A 12,315-nucleotide genomic window follows, 5' to 3' on the forward strand; every position below is an offset into this window, starting at 1 on the left:
TTCACCTTCAGCTTCTTCAAGATTTTTATCTAATATTTACTTTTGTTTCAACACTAGATGATGATTTACCAAACAATTTAACTTCTCAATTGGTAAATTTACCAACTATTCAAATATCAGTTAGTAATTTAATAATTTACCGATAAATTTTATCACAGTTGGTAATAGTTACTATCCAATTAAACATTCATGTGTAATATTACCAACTAAAAATTAATATATTGGTAAATATTACCAACGGATTAATGATCGGTTGGTATATTACCAACTATTTTAATTATGTTAGTAATTTACAAACTACAATCTTTATTCGTCGGCAAAATTTCCAACTGATTAGATATTTGTTGGCAAGTTTACCAACAAATTATATTTCGTTACTAATTTACCAACATTTATATTTGGTTGGTAATTTAGCAACAAAATATTGCCGTTGGTAAATGGTTTGTTAGTAATTCATTGGTAATTTGTTAATAAATTATATAAACAAATTTGTTGTCATATTTACCAACCGATATATGCTTCGTTAGTAATATTACTAACAAAAGAAGTGCGTTAGTAATATTTCAGTTGGTAATTCATTAGTAAAAAGTTGCTAAATTTGGCGCCATTTTTTCCCGCCATATTTACCAACTAAAATATTTTGTTGGTAATATTTTGGTTAGTAATCCGTTAGAATTTCGTTGTTAAGTTTTCAAAAATAATTCGGTTAGAAATATGTTGGTAATTTGTTAGTAAATTACTAACCAACTGAAGTTGTTAGGAAAATTTGTTGGCAATTTGAGGTTTTTTTGTAGTGATATTGGACAAGCTTCTGGTTCTAGACATGTATCCAACAAGTGAGTCATCAGTTTCAATAAGTGAGTCTTCTCCATATTATTTGGTGAAAAAAATACATAATTGCATATTGAGAAGAAATTAATCCAGTGCCTGCCGAAGATTCTTGAATTGTTCCTTTGGAAATTTTGGAGAGAGAAATACATCATTCATATGTTGACCCAAGCAAATCGGGAAGAAGGAGAACGAAGAGGAGGCGAGGAGTCGGGGAATCATTTCCACAAAAAAGAATAAGTGTTCGGTATGTAAAAATATTGGACACAAGAGAACAACATGTCCAGTTCGAAATGCTTCATAAATGTAATAGTTAAATAACTATTTTATACTTAGTTATGACTTTAATAATTTTAATTCATTTTGGTTGACTGTGTATGTTCATATTTATTATATAAAAAATATTAGTTATGCTCATCTGTTGCAACAAACTTTGCAAATGTTGCATCAGATGCATTATCGCATTATCTGTTGCAATATATGACTCATCCGTTAAAAATAATCAAGCATATGTTCTCATTTGTTGCAATGGATAATTCATCTGTTACAACAAATGATTCATATGTTGCAACAAATGAGCATCAGCTGCAATAGATGAGCATATATGTTTCATCATTTTCAATTATATATATATATATATATTAGTCTTAAATAAAGTAATCAATTGATTATTTTGATTTGAAATGCTTCATTAACTCATAATTAGTGATAAATAAAGTTATTTAATTATAATTACATTTCAATTAATAAGTTCAATTACATTTTCAATCAATTATAGAGTAATTACATGATCATTTAGTTGTATTTGTCTTAAATAAAGTGTTCAATTGATTATTTTGATATGAAATGCTTCATTAGCCCATAATTAGTGATAAATAAAGTTATTTAATTATAATTACCTTTTAATTAATAAGTTCAATTACATTTTCAATGTATTGTAGAGTAATTACATGATCAACTAACTGTATTTGTCTTAAATAAAGTGATCAATTGATTATTTTAATTTGAAATGTTTCATTAACTCATAATTAGTGATAAATAAAATTATTTAATTATAATTACCTTTCAATTAATAAGTTCAATTACATTTTCAAACCATTATAGAGTAATTACATGACCAACTAACTATATTTGTCTTAAATAAAGTGTTCAATTGCTTATTTTGATATGAAATGCTTCATTAACTCATAATTAGTGATAAATAAAGTTATTTAATTATAATTACATTTCAATTAATAAGTCCAATTACATTTTCAATGCATTATATAGTAATTACATGATCAACTAATTGTATATGTCTTAAATAAAGTGATCAATTGATTATTTTGATTTGAAATGTTTCATTAACTCATAATTAGTGATAAATAAAGTTATTTAATTATAATTATCTTTCAATTAATAAGTTCAATTACATTTTCAATCAATTATAAAGTAATTACATGATCAACTAATTGTATTTGTCTTAAATAAAGTGTTCAATTGATTATTTTGATATGAAATGCTTCATTAACTCATAATTAGTTATAAATAAAGTTATCTAATTATAATTATCTTTCAATTAATAAGTTCAATTATATTTTCAATGCATTATAGAGTAATTACATTATCAATTAATTTTATTTGTCTTAAATAAAGTGATCAATGGATTATTTTGATTTGAAATGTTTCATTAACTCATAATTAGTGATAAATAAAGTTATTTAATTTTAATTACCTTTCAATTAATAAGTTCAATTACATTTCCAATGCATTATAGAGTAATTGCATGATCAACTAATTGTATTTGTCTTAAATAAAGTTATCAATTGATTATTTTGATTTGAAATGCTTCATTAACACATAATTAGTGATAAATAAAGTTATTTAATTTTAATTACCTTTCAATTAATAAGTTCAATTAAATTTTCAAGGCATTATAGTGTAATTACATAATCAACTAATTGTATTTATCTTAAATAAAGTGATCAATTGATTATTTTAATTTGAAATGCTTCATTAATTCATAATTAGTGAAAAATAAAGTCATTTAATTATAATTATCTTTCAATTAATAAATTCAATTACAATCTAAATGCATTATCTGTTGCAATAGATAACCCATCTGTTGAAAATAATCAAATAAATATGATCATTTGTTGTAACAAATATAGAAATCTGTTACAACAAATGTCTAATATGTATTATCTGTTGCAATAGATGACCTATCTGTTGAAAATAATCAAGTTATATGATCACATGTCGCAATGGATGATTCATCAGTTGCAATAGATGAGCATCAGTTGCAATAGGTTAACATATATGTTTGATCATTTTCAATTGGCTCTTTATATATTTGTTATGAAATTCTTTCATGTCAAAATAAACTGGCATGCCGCAATAGTTTATTCAAATCTCATTCATTTTCTTGTTCTTATCCTCCAAAGCATCCTCATTATCACCTAAGGTTGCACAATGGATCGGAACGAAATCACCGGATCGAAACGAATCGGTATCGGACTGGAACGAGACGGTTTGACCGGTTTGTTGCCCTGTAAAGGGATGAATCGGACCGAAATTACCGGGATGGATACTCGATTCCGTCCCGTTCCACTATATACCGGGATAGAATCGGAACGGACCGAAATGGAACAGAATAGGATAAACGGGACGACACATCTAGCTATTTCAAAAAATGATAAATTTTTTTTAATTATTTTGATTTTTTGAATTACGAAAATATGAATGTTTTTTTATTTTTCTAAGTTTAAACTTTAAATTAATAGTTTTGAAATTTATAACGTAATTTTGCTTACGTTTATTTTAAAGATATTTTTTTTAATTTTTACCTATTAAGTTTACAAGTTAAGTTTAATAAAGTTTTTTAGCTTAGTTTTCAAATTTCAAGATTTGAATCTTTTGAAGTTGATAAGTTATTGCTTATTAATATGTTATAACTTAGAAGTTATATTTGTAACTTGTAATTTAAATAACTTGAGTTTGTAATTTTTTAAAAATAAATAAAAATAAGGATAAAACAATGACACAAATGACAAATTTAAAAATATCAATCCAATTTATTTAAATTTGTATTACAAATTATAATTACAATTTACAACTATTAGTAGAGTGCATAATTTACGCAACTACCTTCCAGGAAGGGTTCTGTTTCAACTAAGCCTCGAATGTAATACTAATAGTTGTATAGTCCTGTAAAGCATTTCTCTAACTTAGCTATAGATTGACCGTAATCAACTACTGGTCTTGGTAAAGCTCGTTGACGATCTTGAAATTCCATGCCATCGTCACTACCACATCCAATGGTTGAATCTATGAAAAGTTCATATGGACTATCTAACTTTGGAAGTCCTTGATTTCTACGCTGAGCATTTATCCAATCTCTAAAAAGCATCGATATCTCCAAACTATTTTCTGGTAACGAATATCTGTGGTCTTCAATTTGAAATCTTGCCGCGCTGAAAGCTGCCTTTGAAGCTACTGATGATCCTTGAATTGCAGGCACATCCTTCACCATCCTACTAAGTTTTGGAAATTGAGTTCCACGATCCTTCCACCAGTTCAGTAGTTGTGGTATACCTTCCTCGTTTGTAATATTATCTGAACCATGTTCAAGATATTTAACAAATTCACATTTATTAGAAGAGTCAAGACCAAGTTTATGTTTCACTCTACCATGGGCACCTACTCGAGGCATAGACAGTTGAGGATTTTCAACATTATCTAAGGAATAATATTTATTATATGTTTCTTTAGCAAATAATTTTATACTATTTTGACATGTTACCAAATCAGGTTGTTCTTCTTGTTTAATATCTAAATTTTCATAAATGCATTCAATTAAAGCTTTTGCACCAGATTCTTTATATTTAGGGTTGAAAAGAATTGCAGTTAAATAAATTTGAGAGATAGAAAAAAATATTTCTTAAATTTTGTAATCATAACTTCAATAGCACTAGTAAATAATTCATTTTTTTTATATTCAGAAAAGAGAGATGAAATCTCACATATATGTATTAAAATTTAGGTAATAGTACGATAATACATTCCAGAAAATTTTTTAGTAGCAACATAAAATGATTTCAAAAATATTCTAAGTTCATTTACTTCATCCCAATCACTATCATTAAGTTTTAATTCGGGATAAGCATTATGACTATTAAATTGCATAGTAATAGGTTCTCTATATGTATAAACAAGTTCAAGCATATCATAAAAGAAATTCCATCTAGTTTTTACATGTTTCGGAACTTTTCTAGACGGAAGTTTACATGCATTACAAAGCTCTTTAAATTGATTAATTCTACTACTGCTATGCATATGAAAAATATAAAAAAAAAGCATTATCAACTTTATCACAACTATTTTCAAATAATTTCACATCGTCACTAACAATCAAATTTAATATATGCGCAACACATCTAACATGAAAAACATATTTACTAATAGGACAAATTCTAGGTTCTAGCATATTAATAGCATTTAAATTAGCAGAAACATTATCTAAAGTAATACTAATGAGTTTATCATAAAGACCGAAAAAATCTAAAATTTCTAACACAGTAATAGCAATATACATTCCAGTTTTTTTCTGTTGACAAATTTTATAACCGATAATTCTTTGTTGTAAATTCCAATTATAATCAATCCAATGCGCAGTAACAGTTAAATAATCAAAACAATTAGAACTACGACTCATATCAGTGGTAATAGCAACTCTACAATCCATTATTTCAAAATAGGCACACAAAAATTGACAATGTTTTTCTTGAAATTCAAAAATATCTCTTTTTACCATGCTTCTTGATAAACCTTTAAAACTAGAATTATATGTATCACAAATATATGCAATAAAACCCGGATGTTCTCCAAAACAAAAAGGTAAACCACAAACAACAACCATTTTTGCAATGCTCCAAAACAAAAAGGTAAACCACTTGGGTTCGAAGTATTTAATTCACCTTGAACCATATTTGATCCTCTAGCTGATGCTCCAATGCTAGAATCTTCACAAAACTTAGAGAAGATAAAAATGCAAACCACTCTTGACTATGTTTTTGAATCAAATGCTTTTTTAATCCCCCAATTGAACCTCCACTCCCACCAAATTTATATTTAAAATGTTGTTTACAAAGATTACATATACTAAAAGTTTTTCTTCATTCAAATAACAAAATTTCCACTCATTTGATTTTAAAGTACGTTGTACCTTGGTCTTACCTCTAGTTGGAACAATATGGGGACGATTAGTTCCAATCGGAGGATTGTCCTCCTGAGGTGGAACTTAAGTACTATTAAGGTCGGGAGTAGTCGGTGTATCATCTAAATCTTCTTCATCAATTTCTACATCTTCATTTTCTTGATAATTACCATAATGTCTTTTATAAACCTCTTCGGGAATTATAGGAGTATTCGAATTAATTTCTATAGGACCGGGACGAGAAAAACTAGTTTCATTCACATGAGTAAATTCATCAGTATTCATTCTAACAAGAGGATAATTAGGTTTAGAAGAACTAGAACCGTTTTTATATTTTGTAAACATATTTTTTACTCCGTGTACAATACCTTTCTTCCCTCTACTTTTTTTAGAAGACTCTATGATATAAAATTATAAATTATGAAATACAAAATTTAACAAGAACAAATAAAATATAACAAGAACAACTTACAAATAATAAATACAAAAAATAAATATAAGATTAGAGAGTGGAACGAAGTTACCAAACATTTGTGTAAAGAACATATGATTATAACCGAAAATTGAAAAATTGATGTCGAAACATGATGTTTGAAGAAGATTCCTACTCCAAAATTCACCAAATGATTATTGAAATCTTTACAATTACAAAATAATATGATTGAAATTTGGAACCTGAATATTGAAAGTATGAAACTTTGAGAAAGATTGAGAATTGAGAGAAATTGATGATTGTTAATTGTTAAATACTGTAAATTGTAATTAAAAATACAAAGAGAGAGAGTATATATAGTTTTTAGAAAGTGTGATTATGTGTTGGAATTGGAAAATATAGTTGTTGGGATGGAATATGGATTGGAGTCTGAAGACGTTGAAAATATTTTCGTTGGGGGCTGGGGCAGTCAACATTAGCCAGTGGGGAGTGGGGACTGGGGATGGCCGGATGGGATAGGTCGGCAGGGGGCAGGGGGCAGGGGGCATAAAATATAAATTAATTAATAAAAAATAATTAATCGAAATTGGACTGGACCGGAACAGAATCAAAATAAACCGATACCGGTACACCGATATCAAATTGTGATACCGTTCCATCCCATGTACCAGTTCACGGTGTCCCGTTCCGTCCCGAAGACTACCGGACCGAAACAAACCAGAACGATACCGGAACGGTACCGGAGCGGTACCGGTACAACCTGATCCGATGCCCCAGCCTTATTATCACCCTTATACTTGATCTTGCACTTGAGAAAATCATCACTACAACATTTTACGCTTTCAGCGTAAAGTGTGGCTTAAGCTATCAAAAAATGTGGCCATTAATAAAAGGCAACACATTTTGGGGGGTGGCCTAAAGAGGCATAACCTTTGACCTTAGGCTACACTTTTCAAGTGTTACCGTAGCAGCTACGCTTAAAAAGCGTGACCGATGAAGTACAAAGGCCACGCTTTGTAGCATCTCATTGGCAGCACTTTTATTTGATAAAACTACACTTTTTAGCGTGGCCTTTGCTTTTTTATTGGCCACAATTTAAAAGTGTAGCTTTTTATAACTCTTCAACGACAACACTTAAAAAGTGTAGCCTTTTCAAATGTACATACAACATTTTATAATCAATAAGCCACACAATTGGCATCCCTCTAGCAACACTTTTAAAGTGTGGCAACGTTGTCTAGAGTTTTTATAGCCACAATTTCTAATTGAAAAATAATAATTTTGGTTTGGATAGATTCACTAATAACATAATTGTATAATATGAAATGATCTCAAGCATCAAATTAGCTAATAAATAGTTCAATATATTGTTTTACAATAAACTTCGAAAAACATGTCTTGTACTACATACATAGAAAGGAATATTTTAAACAACTGTACTAGCAATAAATTTCAATATGTATTCAAACATATATAATAGTAGTTCAAAAACACTATTCTTCCCTCCAATATATTGAGTTGACTTGGGGCCATTATTCATCAAATTTGATGACCTGCATTTTCATACACATTCAAAAGAAAATTAAATATTAGAAAAAAAATTCACTCGACACTAGTCATGGTTAATCATCCTATGAGAGCATTGTAAAATATTTTCTTGATTAGAATATCTTCAATAATTTACAACAAGCAATGATTAGAAATTGATTCCCTCAAAGATAACATCTCGCATGCACATATTCAAACCATTCTAAAGCACCTTTCCTTTTTCTTTCTATTTCTATTGGGGATGGGGGTATAACAATGGTCCAACTGATCATAACCCTTCACAATAAATAAGGAAACAATAATTAACAAAGCTTGCACTCTTAACATATGGTGATTTTTATTAATTTTTTGCTTAGAATCTAGTTTGGCTCGGATGTAATTTAAGAAACTAATATGGTGACTTGTAGGGCCAGGGGAAAAGTGCCCAAACCTTCAACCATAGTTTTATTAAACAAGAGATGAGCATACGAACTCAAAATACAAATATAATCTTCATGATTAAGTACCTTAAGCAGAATCACAATACAGTTGAACACATTCTCGAGTACAAAAGAGCAGCTTCAACCAGCAAATGAGAAGGCAGTAAGCTGTCTGTTCAAAATTAGCTTCACATATATCAACTAAATGTCAAAAGCATTTTCAACTTAAGCAAGGAGAATTGAACCATTATTTTGATTTGAACGTATATAACCAAATTGCTGCCAGAAACAAATTGACTTGTATAGGAAGGTTAGAATTGGACTTACTTTATCCTCTGATAGCGGGTAACTCCCCTTAAAAACACAACTAGCTTTTGAGCCACGGAAGTTCAGGTACTTCGCGACATCTTTGACTTTTTGTGATGAATTCTAGTTAAAAGAAATCTACAGAAGTTATAAACCAGGTATAGCAAGAAGCCAAGAACAATGTGTAAAGATAAAGTATGTTATACGAGCTGAAAAACAAACGATTACTACCTTATAAAGGAATCTGCCTGAAGGATAAAATCTCATATAGAAATAGTAACACACCTATAATCAAAGAGAAGATGGCAATGTTATAAAATGCAATTAACACTAAATGCTATAGGATGCAAAGTGTAGAAAAGAAGCAATGAGAGGAAATTGAACACACTCATAGAGGTAAATACCGATTAGAATCCAATGTTTGCTCACGATAGCCCACAACTTATATCGACTCTTTCCAGATGAGGGCAACACCCTCTCTCAAGCAGAACATGTATTATTGCAGTAGCCCACCACTTGCTCTGTTTTCCGGAGTCCCAGGCAGAGCAAGTCTATTTGCAGTGTTTAGCTTCATCATATGCTTTACAGCTTTCAGTTTTCACTTTCAGTATCAACTATCTTCCTTAATGAAATTTACAAGGCAAAAGATAAATTAATGTATTGCATTATTTGCCTTCTCTTATAAGCACTATGCAGCATTTACCAGCACAGTTCACCTCTAAACATGCAACTCAAGAACTGTATGAAAATTTTAACTATGTGGAGAATAAGAATACACATACAATATAAACTGGATTAGTGATCTTCCACTCAGCTACTCCTGCACGAATATATGTGTTTCGACTGACATAAATACATGTGGAAAAGGTTAAATTAACACTTCTTAATACCTTCAAATATTTCAACTTAGACTTATAGATACAAATAAACCAATTCTTTTTATAGGCTACGGCAAAAACATCCTGATAAGAAAAGAATTAGTTCTCCTGCTCAGATGGCATAAGTAAATCCAAGATAAATGCCTTGGTATGTGGTCCATAGAGAAATTTATTTTGGAAAATACAGTCGATAAATCTCTACCAAATACACTATACCCAGCTTTATATCGGTGGATAATGGGCCCGCCCATCTACCCTTCTCCACTTAACTTCGTGAAAAACTTTATATCGTTAGCTTTTCAAAATATTGAATGCTCAATAGTAAAGCAACATTTTTCAAAAACTATATCTTACCATCCGTACGAAGCCTTGGTCTTAAAAGCAACATTTTTTCTCCATGAACCATCATACTTCAACTGAAGGACCTTATAGTTTTCTACCAATCCAGAAACTTCCAAAATAAGGCACATTGGTTAATGTTACTTACTAACCTCACTAGTGGCAATAGAATAACCAGAACCAGTGTCCCTGGTACCTGCCAAGTCTTTAGGCATGCAGTGCCCCAAAATAAGGGTTCCGAATTATGTACCTCCACTTTCGACAAACACAAGTTGACCTACCCAAGGTGTATAGGGTCATTTTAGACAAGATCTGCACATCATTAATCATGAAATCATAGTAATTTTCGGTTTCCACACCTTAGCTGTAAAGATTAGAAGGGAAGGCTGCAAAAGCTAAATTTTCAATTTAGAAACAATATATTTTTTTCTCAAGCAGACATCAAGACTTTATATTTGATTGCCTTAAGTTCCCTAGATATGTAACCTCAATTCACCCCTTGGAAGGAAACAACAAGAACTTTGGAGAGAGGAGGCGGGAGTGGGAGTGGGAGTGGAAGTGGGTTAAAGACTAATCCGGTAAATTATCAATGTAAACCAGCTAACCATCCAGAAAAAGAATCAAAGGGAACGGTCACATTTATGCTTGGCTGAAAAGCTCGACTTGAGTACTATAATGAGATCATAAAGTCCAACATTCCCCGTCTCCAAAGAATACAGAGATGACATCCAACTTTTCTACCAAAGATGCTCCTCAGAAGGATTAAAAGGGGGATAAAGGCTCAAGGCAGATGTTAAAATAGCAACGCCTGTCTCCGCGTAGAATCCATTAACTTTTTGCATGGGCATGAAATAGGGAATAACTAGATATCACCTCACCAGAAATGTGAAGTAACCCAAAACAACCACAAATACCTTACTTTCTGGTTGATATTTTCATTTGATTTATAGAAAAACATTGTTCATACTTCTGATACCTACAAATTAATTTAGCAAAATCAGCTCTGTTGTAAGTTTTATCAATATGCTTCAACTTCCTAGCGTAACAAAGCATTTCCAGCACTTGCCACATATTTACATGTTGATAAGAAAATTACAGAGGAAATTTATTGAAATCAACAAAAGCATACCTCAAAAAGCAGTTCATCATGTAGCACCTGGTGTATCAATGCAGGATCAAGAAACTGCTTGCTACTAGCACTTCCAAAATGAGCGACAGGTCTAACATTAATCCCATACAAATCTAAAAGAAAAAAATCAGGTGAGTTGACATTAGTCTTTTCTACACAACTTCATCAAAACCAAATGTCAATAAAAAGAATCCAAGAAATGATGAATATTTTATGCAGCTAGCAAATTGCGAGGAGCAATGTAATTGAAGCAAGCAATGACAAAGTACTAGGAAAATACCAAGCCATGACCTTTGAGGAAAAATGAACTGAGAATCTCTCAACTGTGCAGTAGTTTCGAGCTCCACAGCAAGTTCCACTATGTAATCTGCAAGATATGTGATACTCATCAGAAAGCTACTCCACCTTATGGCTAAACACTATGAAAGCTAAAAAAAAGAACATAAGTCATATAAACACCGAGTTTAATACTATATGTAACATAATGAAACTCAAATTTAGAAAATGTACAGATTATTTAGAACTCAAATTGCATCTAACAATTCAAAATCTCATAAAAACAAAAGAGTGTCATATAAATTATGATATTTGAATACCATCAATAGAGCAAACTGATGAACAGGAGAAGTTTGGCATTTATGAGCATGGTGATTGAATCTATCTTCGTCGTTACAACACATATCCACACCCGTAAATCCCCCAAGTATCCACACCTGTAATCCCCTAATTCCTCAAAACAATGTCTAAAGTCTTCAAACTATTTCTCTAGTTTCTCGAATGTAGGCAAACCAAGTATCGACTACCATAAATGTAACGACTCGGAAAAAAATGATAGGTTAAGCAAGAGCCTATGACTTTGTGTTGACTTTATAATGAGGTTCTATGAGGGGTTTATATGTAATTTCGTTTTAATTGTGTAACTCCGACAATTTAAAATGAATAAGAAGAAGCTTGAAATTGGAAGTAGTCACTTTTGGAAAAATTCAGAATCTGGAAATTTGGTTAAGTGTGGGAAATCAGTGAGTTTTTGGCCAACTTTGAGCAGTCATAACTCCTAGATCAGGATGATCCAGGAGTAGTTCTAGTTATGTTTGGAAAGCCCTTGGAACGATCTTTCCATATTATATATGAATGAGGCTATATGTAAAGTCCTATATGAAGCTATATGTGAAGGTATGATGTGAATAAGTTTTATGTGAAGCTATATGTGAAGGAATGATGTGAATGAGTTTTATGTGAAG

The 12,315-nt window shown here is 30.7% G+C and overlaps 1 protein-coding gene across 6 annotated transcripts; it reads right to left on the bottom strand.

The window, feature by feature from the left end:
• Positions 1–4,268: 4,268 nt before the first annotated feature.
• LOC102585487 (F-box protein 7-like) lies at positions 4,269–11,877 on the bottom strand. Of its 6 annotated transcripts, none has more exons than XM_015305791.1 (7): positions 11,671–11,877; positions 11,355–11,441; positions 11,075–11,187; positions 8,960–9,013; positions 8,750–8,851; positions 8,510–8,594; positions 4,269–4,340 (listed from the first exon to the last, which is right to left on the bottom strand). In XM_015305791.1, the coding sequence occupies exons 1-6, from the start codon at positions 11,708–11,710 to the stop codon at positions 8,511–8,513; spliced, it is 480 nt and encodes a 159-aa protein (XP_015161277.1). In that variant the 5' UTR covers positions 11,711–11,877; the 3' UTR covers positions 4,269–4,340; position 8,510. The 6 variants fall into 6 exon arrangements, with proteins under 6 accessions (XP_015161277.1, XP_015161280.1, XP_015161278.1 ...); XM_015305794.1 differs by lacking the exon at positions 4,269–4,340 and adding an exon at positions 4,410–4,422 and having other exon boundaries at positions 8,510–8,568; XM_015305792.1 differs by lacking the exon at positions 4,269–4,340 and adding an exon at positions 4,410–4,422.
• Positions 11,878–12,315: the final 438 nt, after the last annotated feature.

Source organism: Solanum tuberosum, unplaced genomic scaffold, assembly GCF_000226075.1.
Source record: "Solanum tuberosum cultivar DM 1-3 516 R44 unplaced genomic scaffold, SolTub_3.0 scf00986, whole genome shotgun sequence".
Lineage (NCBI taxonomy): Eukaryota > Viridiplantae > Streptophyta > Magnoliopsida > Solanales > Solanaceae > Solanum > Solanum tuberosum.

Excerpts from the sequence above, each read along its gene's own strand:
- LOC102585487 (XM_015305790.1), bottom strand. The coding sequence starts at position 11,710 with ATGCCAAACTTCTCCTGTTCATCAGTTTGCTCTATTGATG. Across the intron at positions 11,188-11,354 it reads TCCTCAAAGGTCATGGCTTG|ATTTGTATGGGATTAATGTT; the intron begins GTATTTTCCTAG and ends TTTTTCTTTTAG. Across the intron at positions 9,014-11,074 it reads ATGATGAACTGCTTTTTGAG|GTGTGTTACTATTTCTATAT; the intron begins GTATGCTTTTGT and ends CTTTGATTATAG.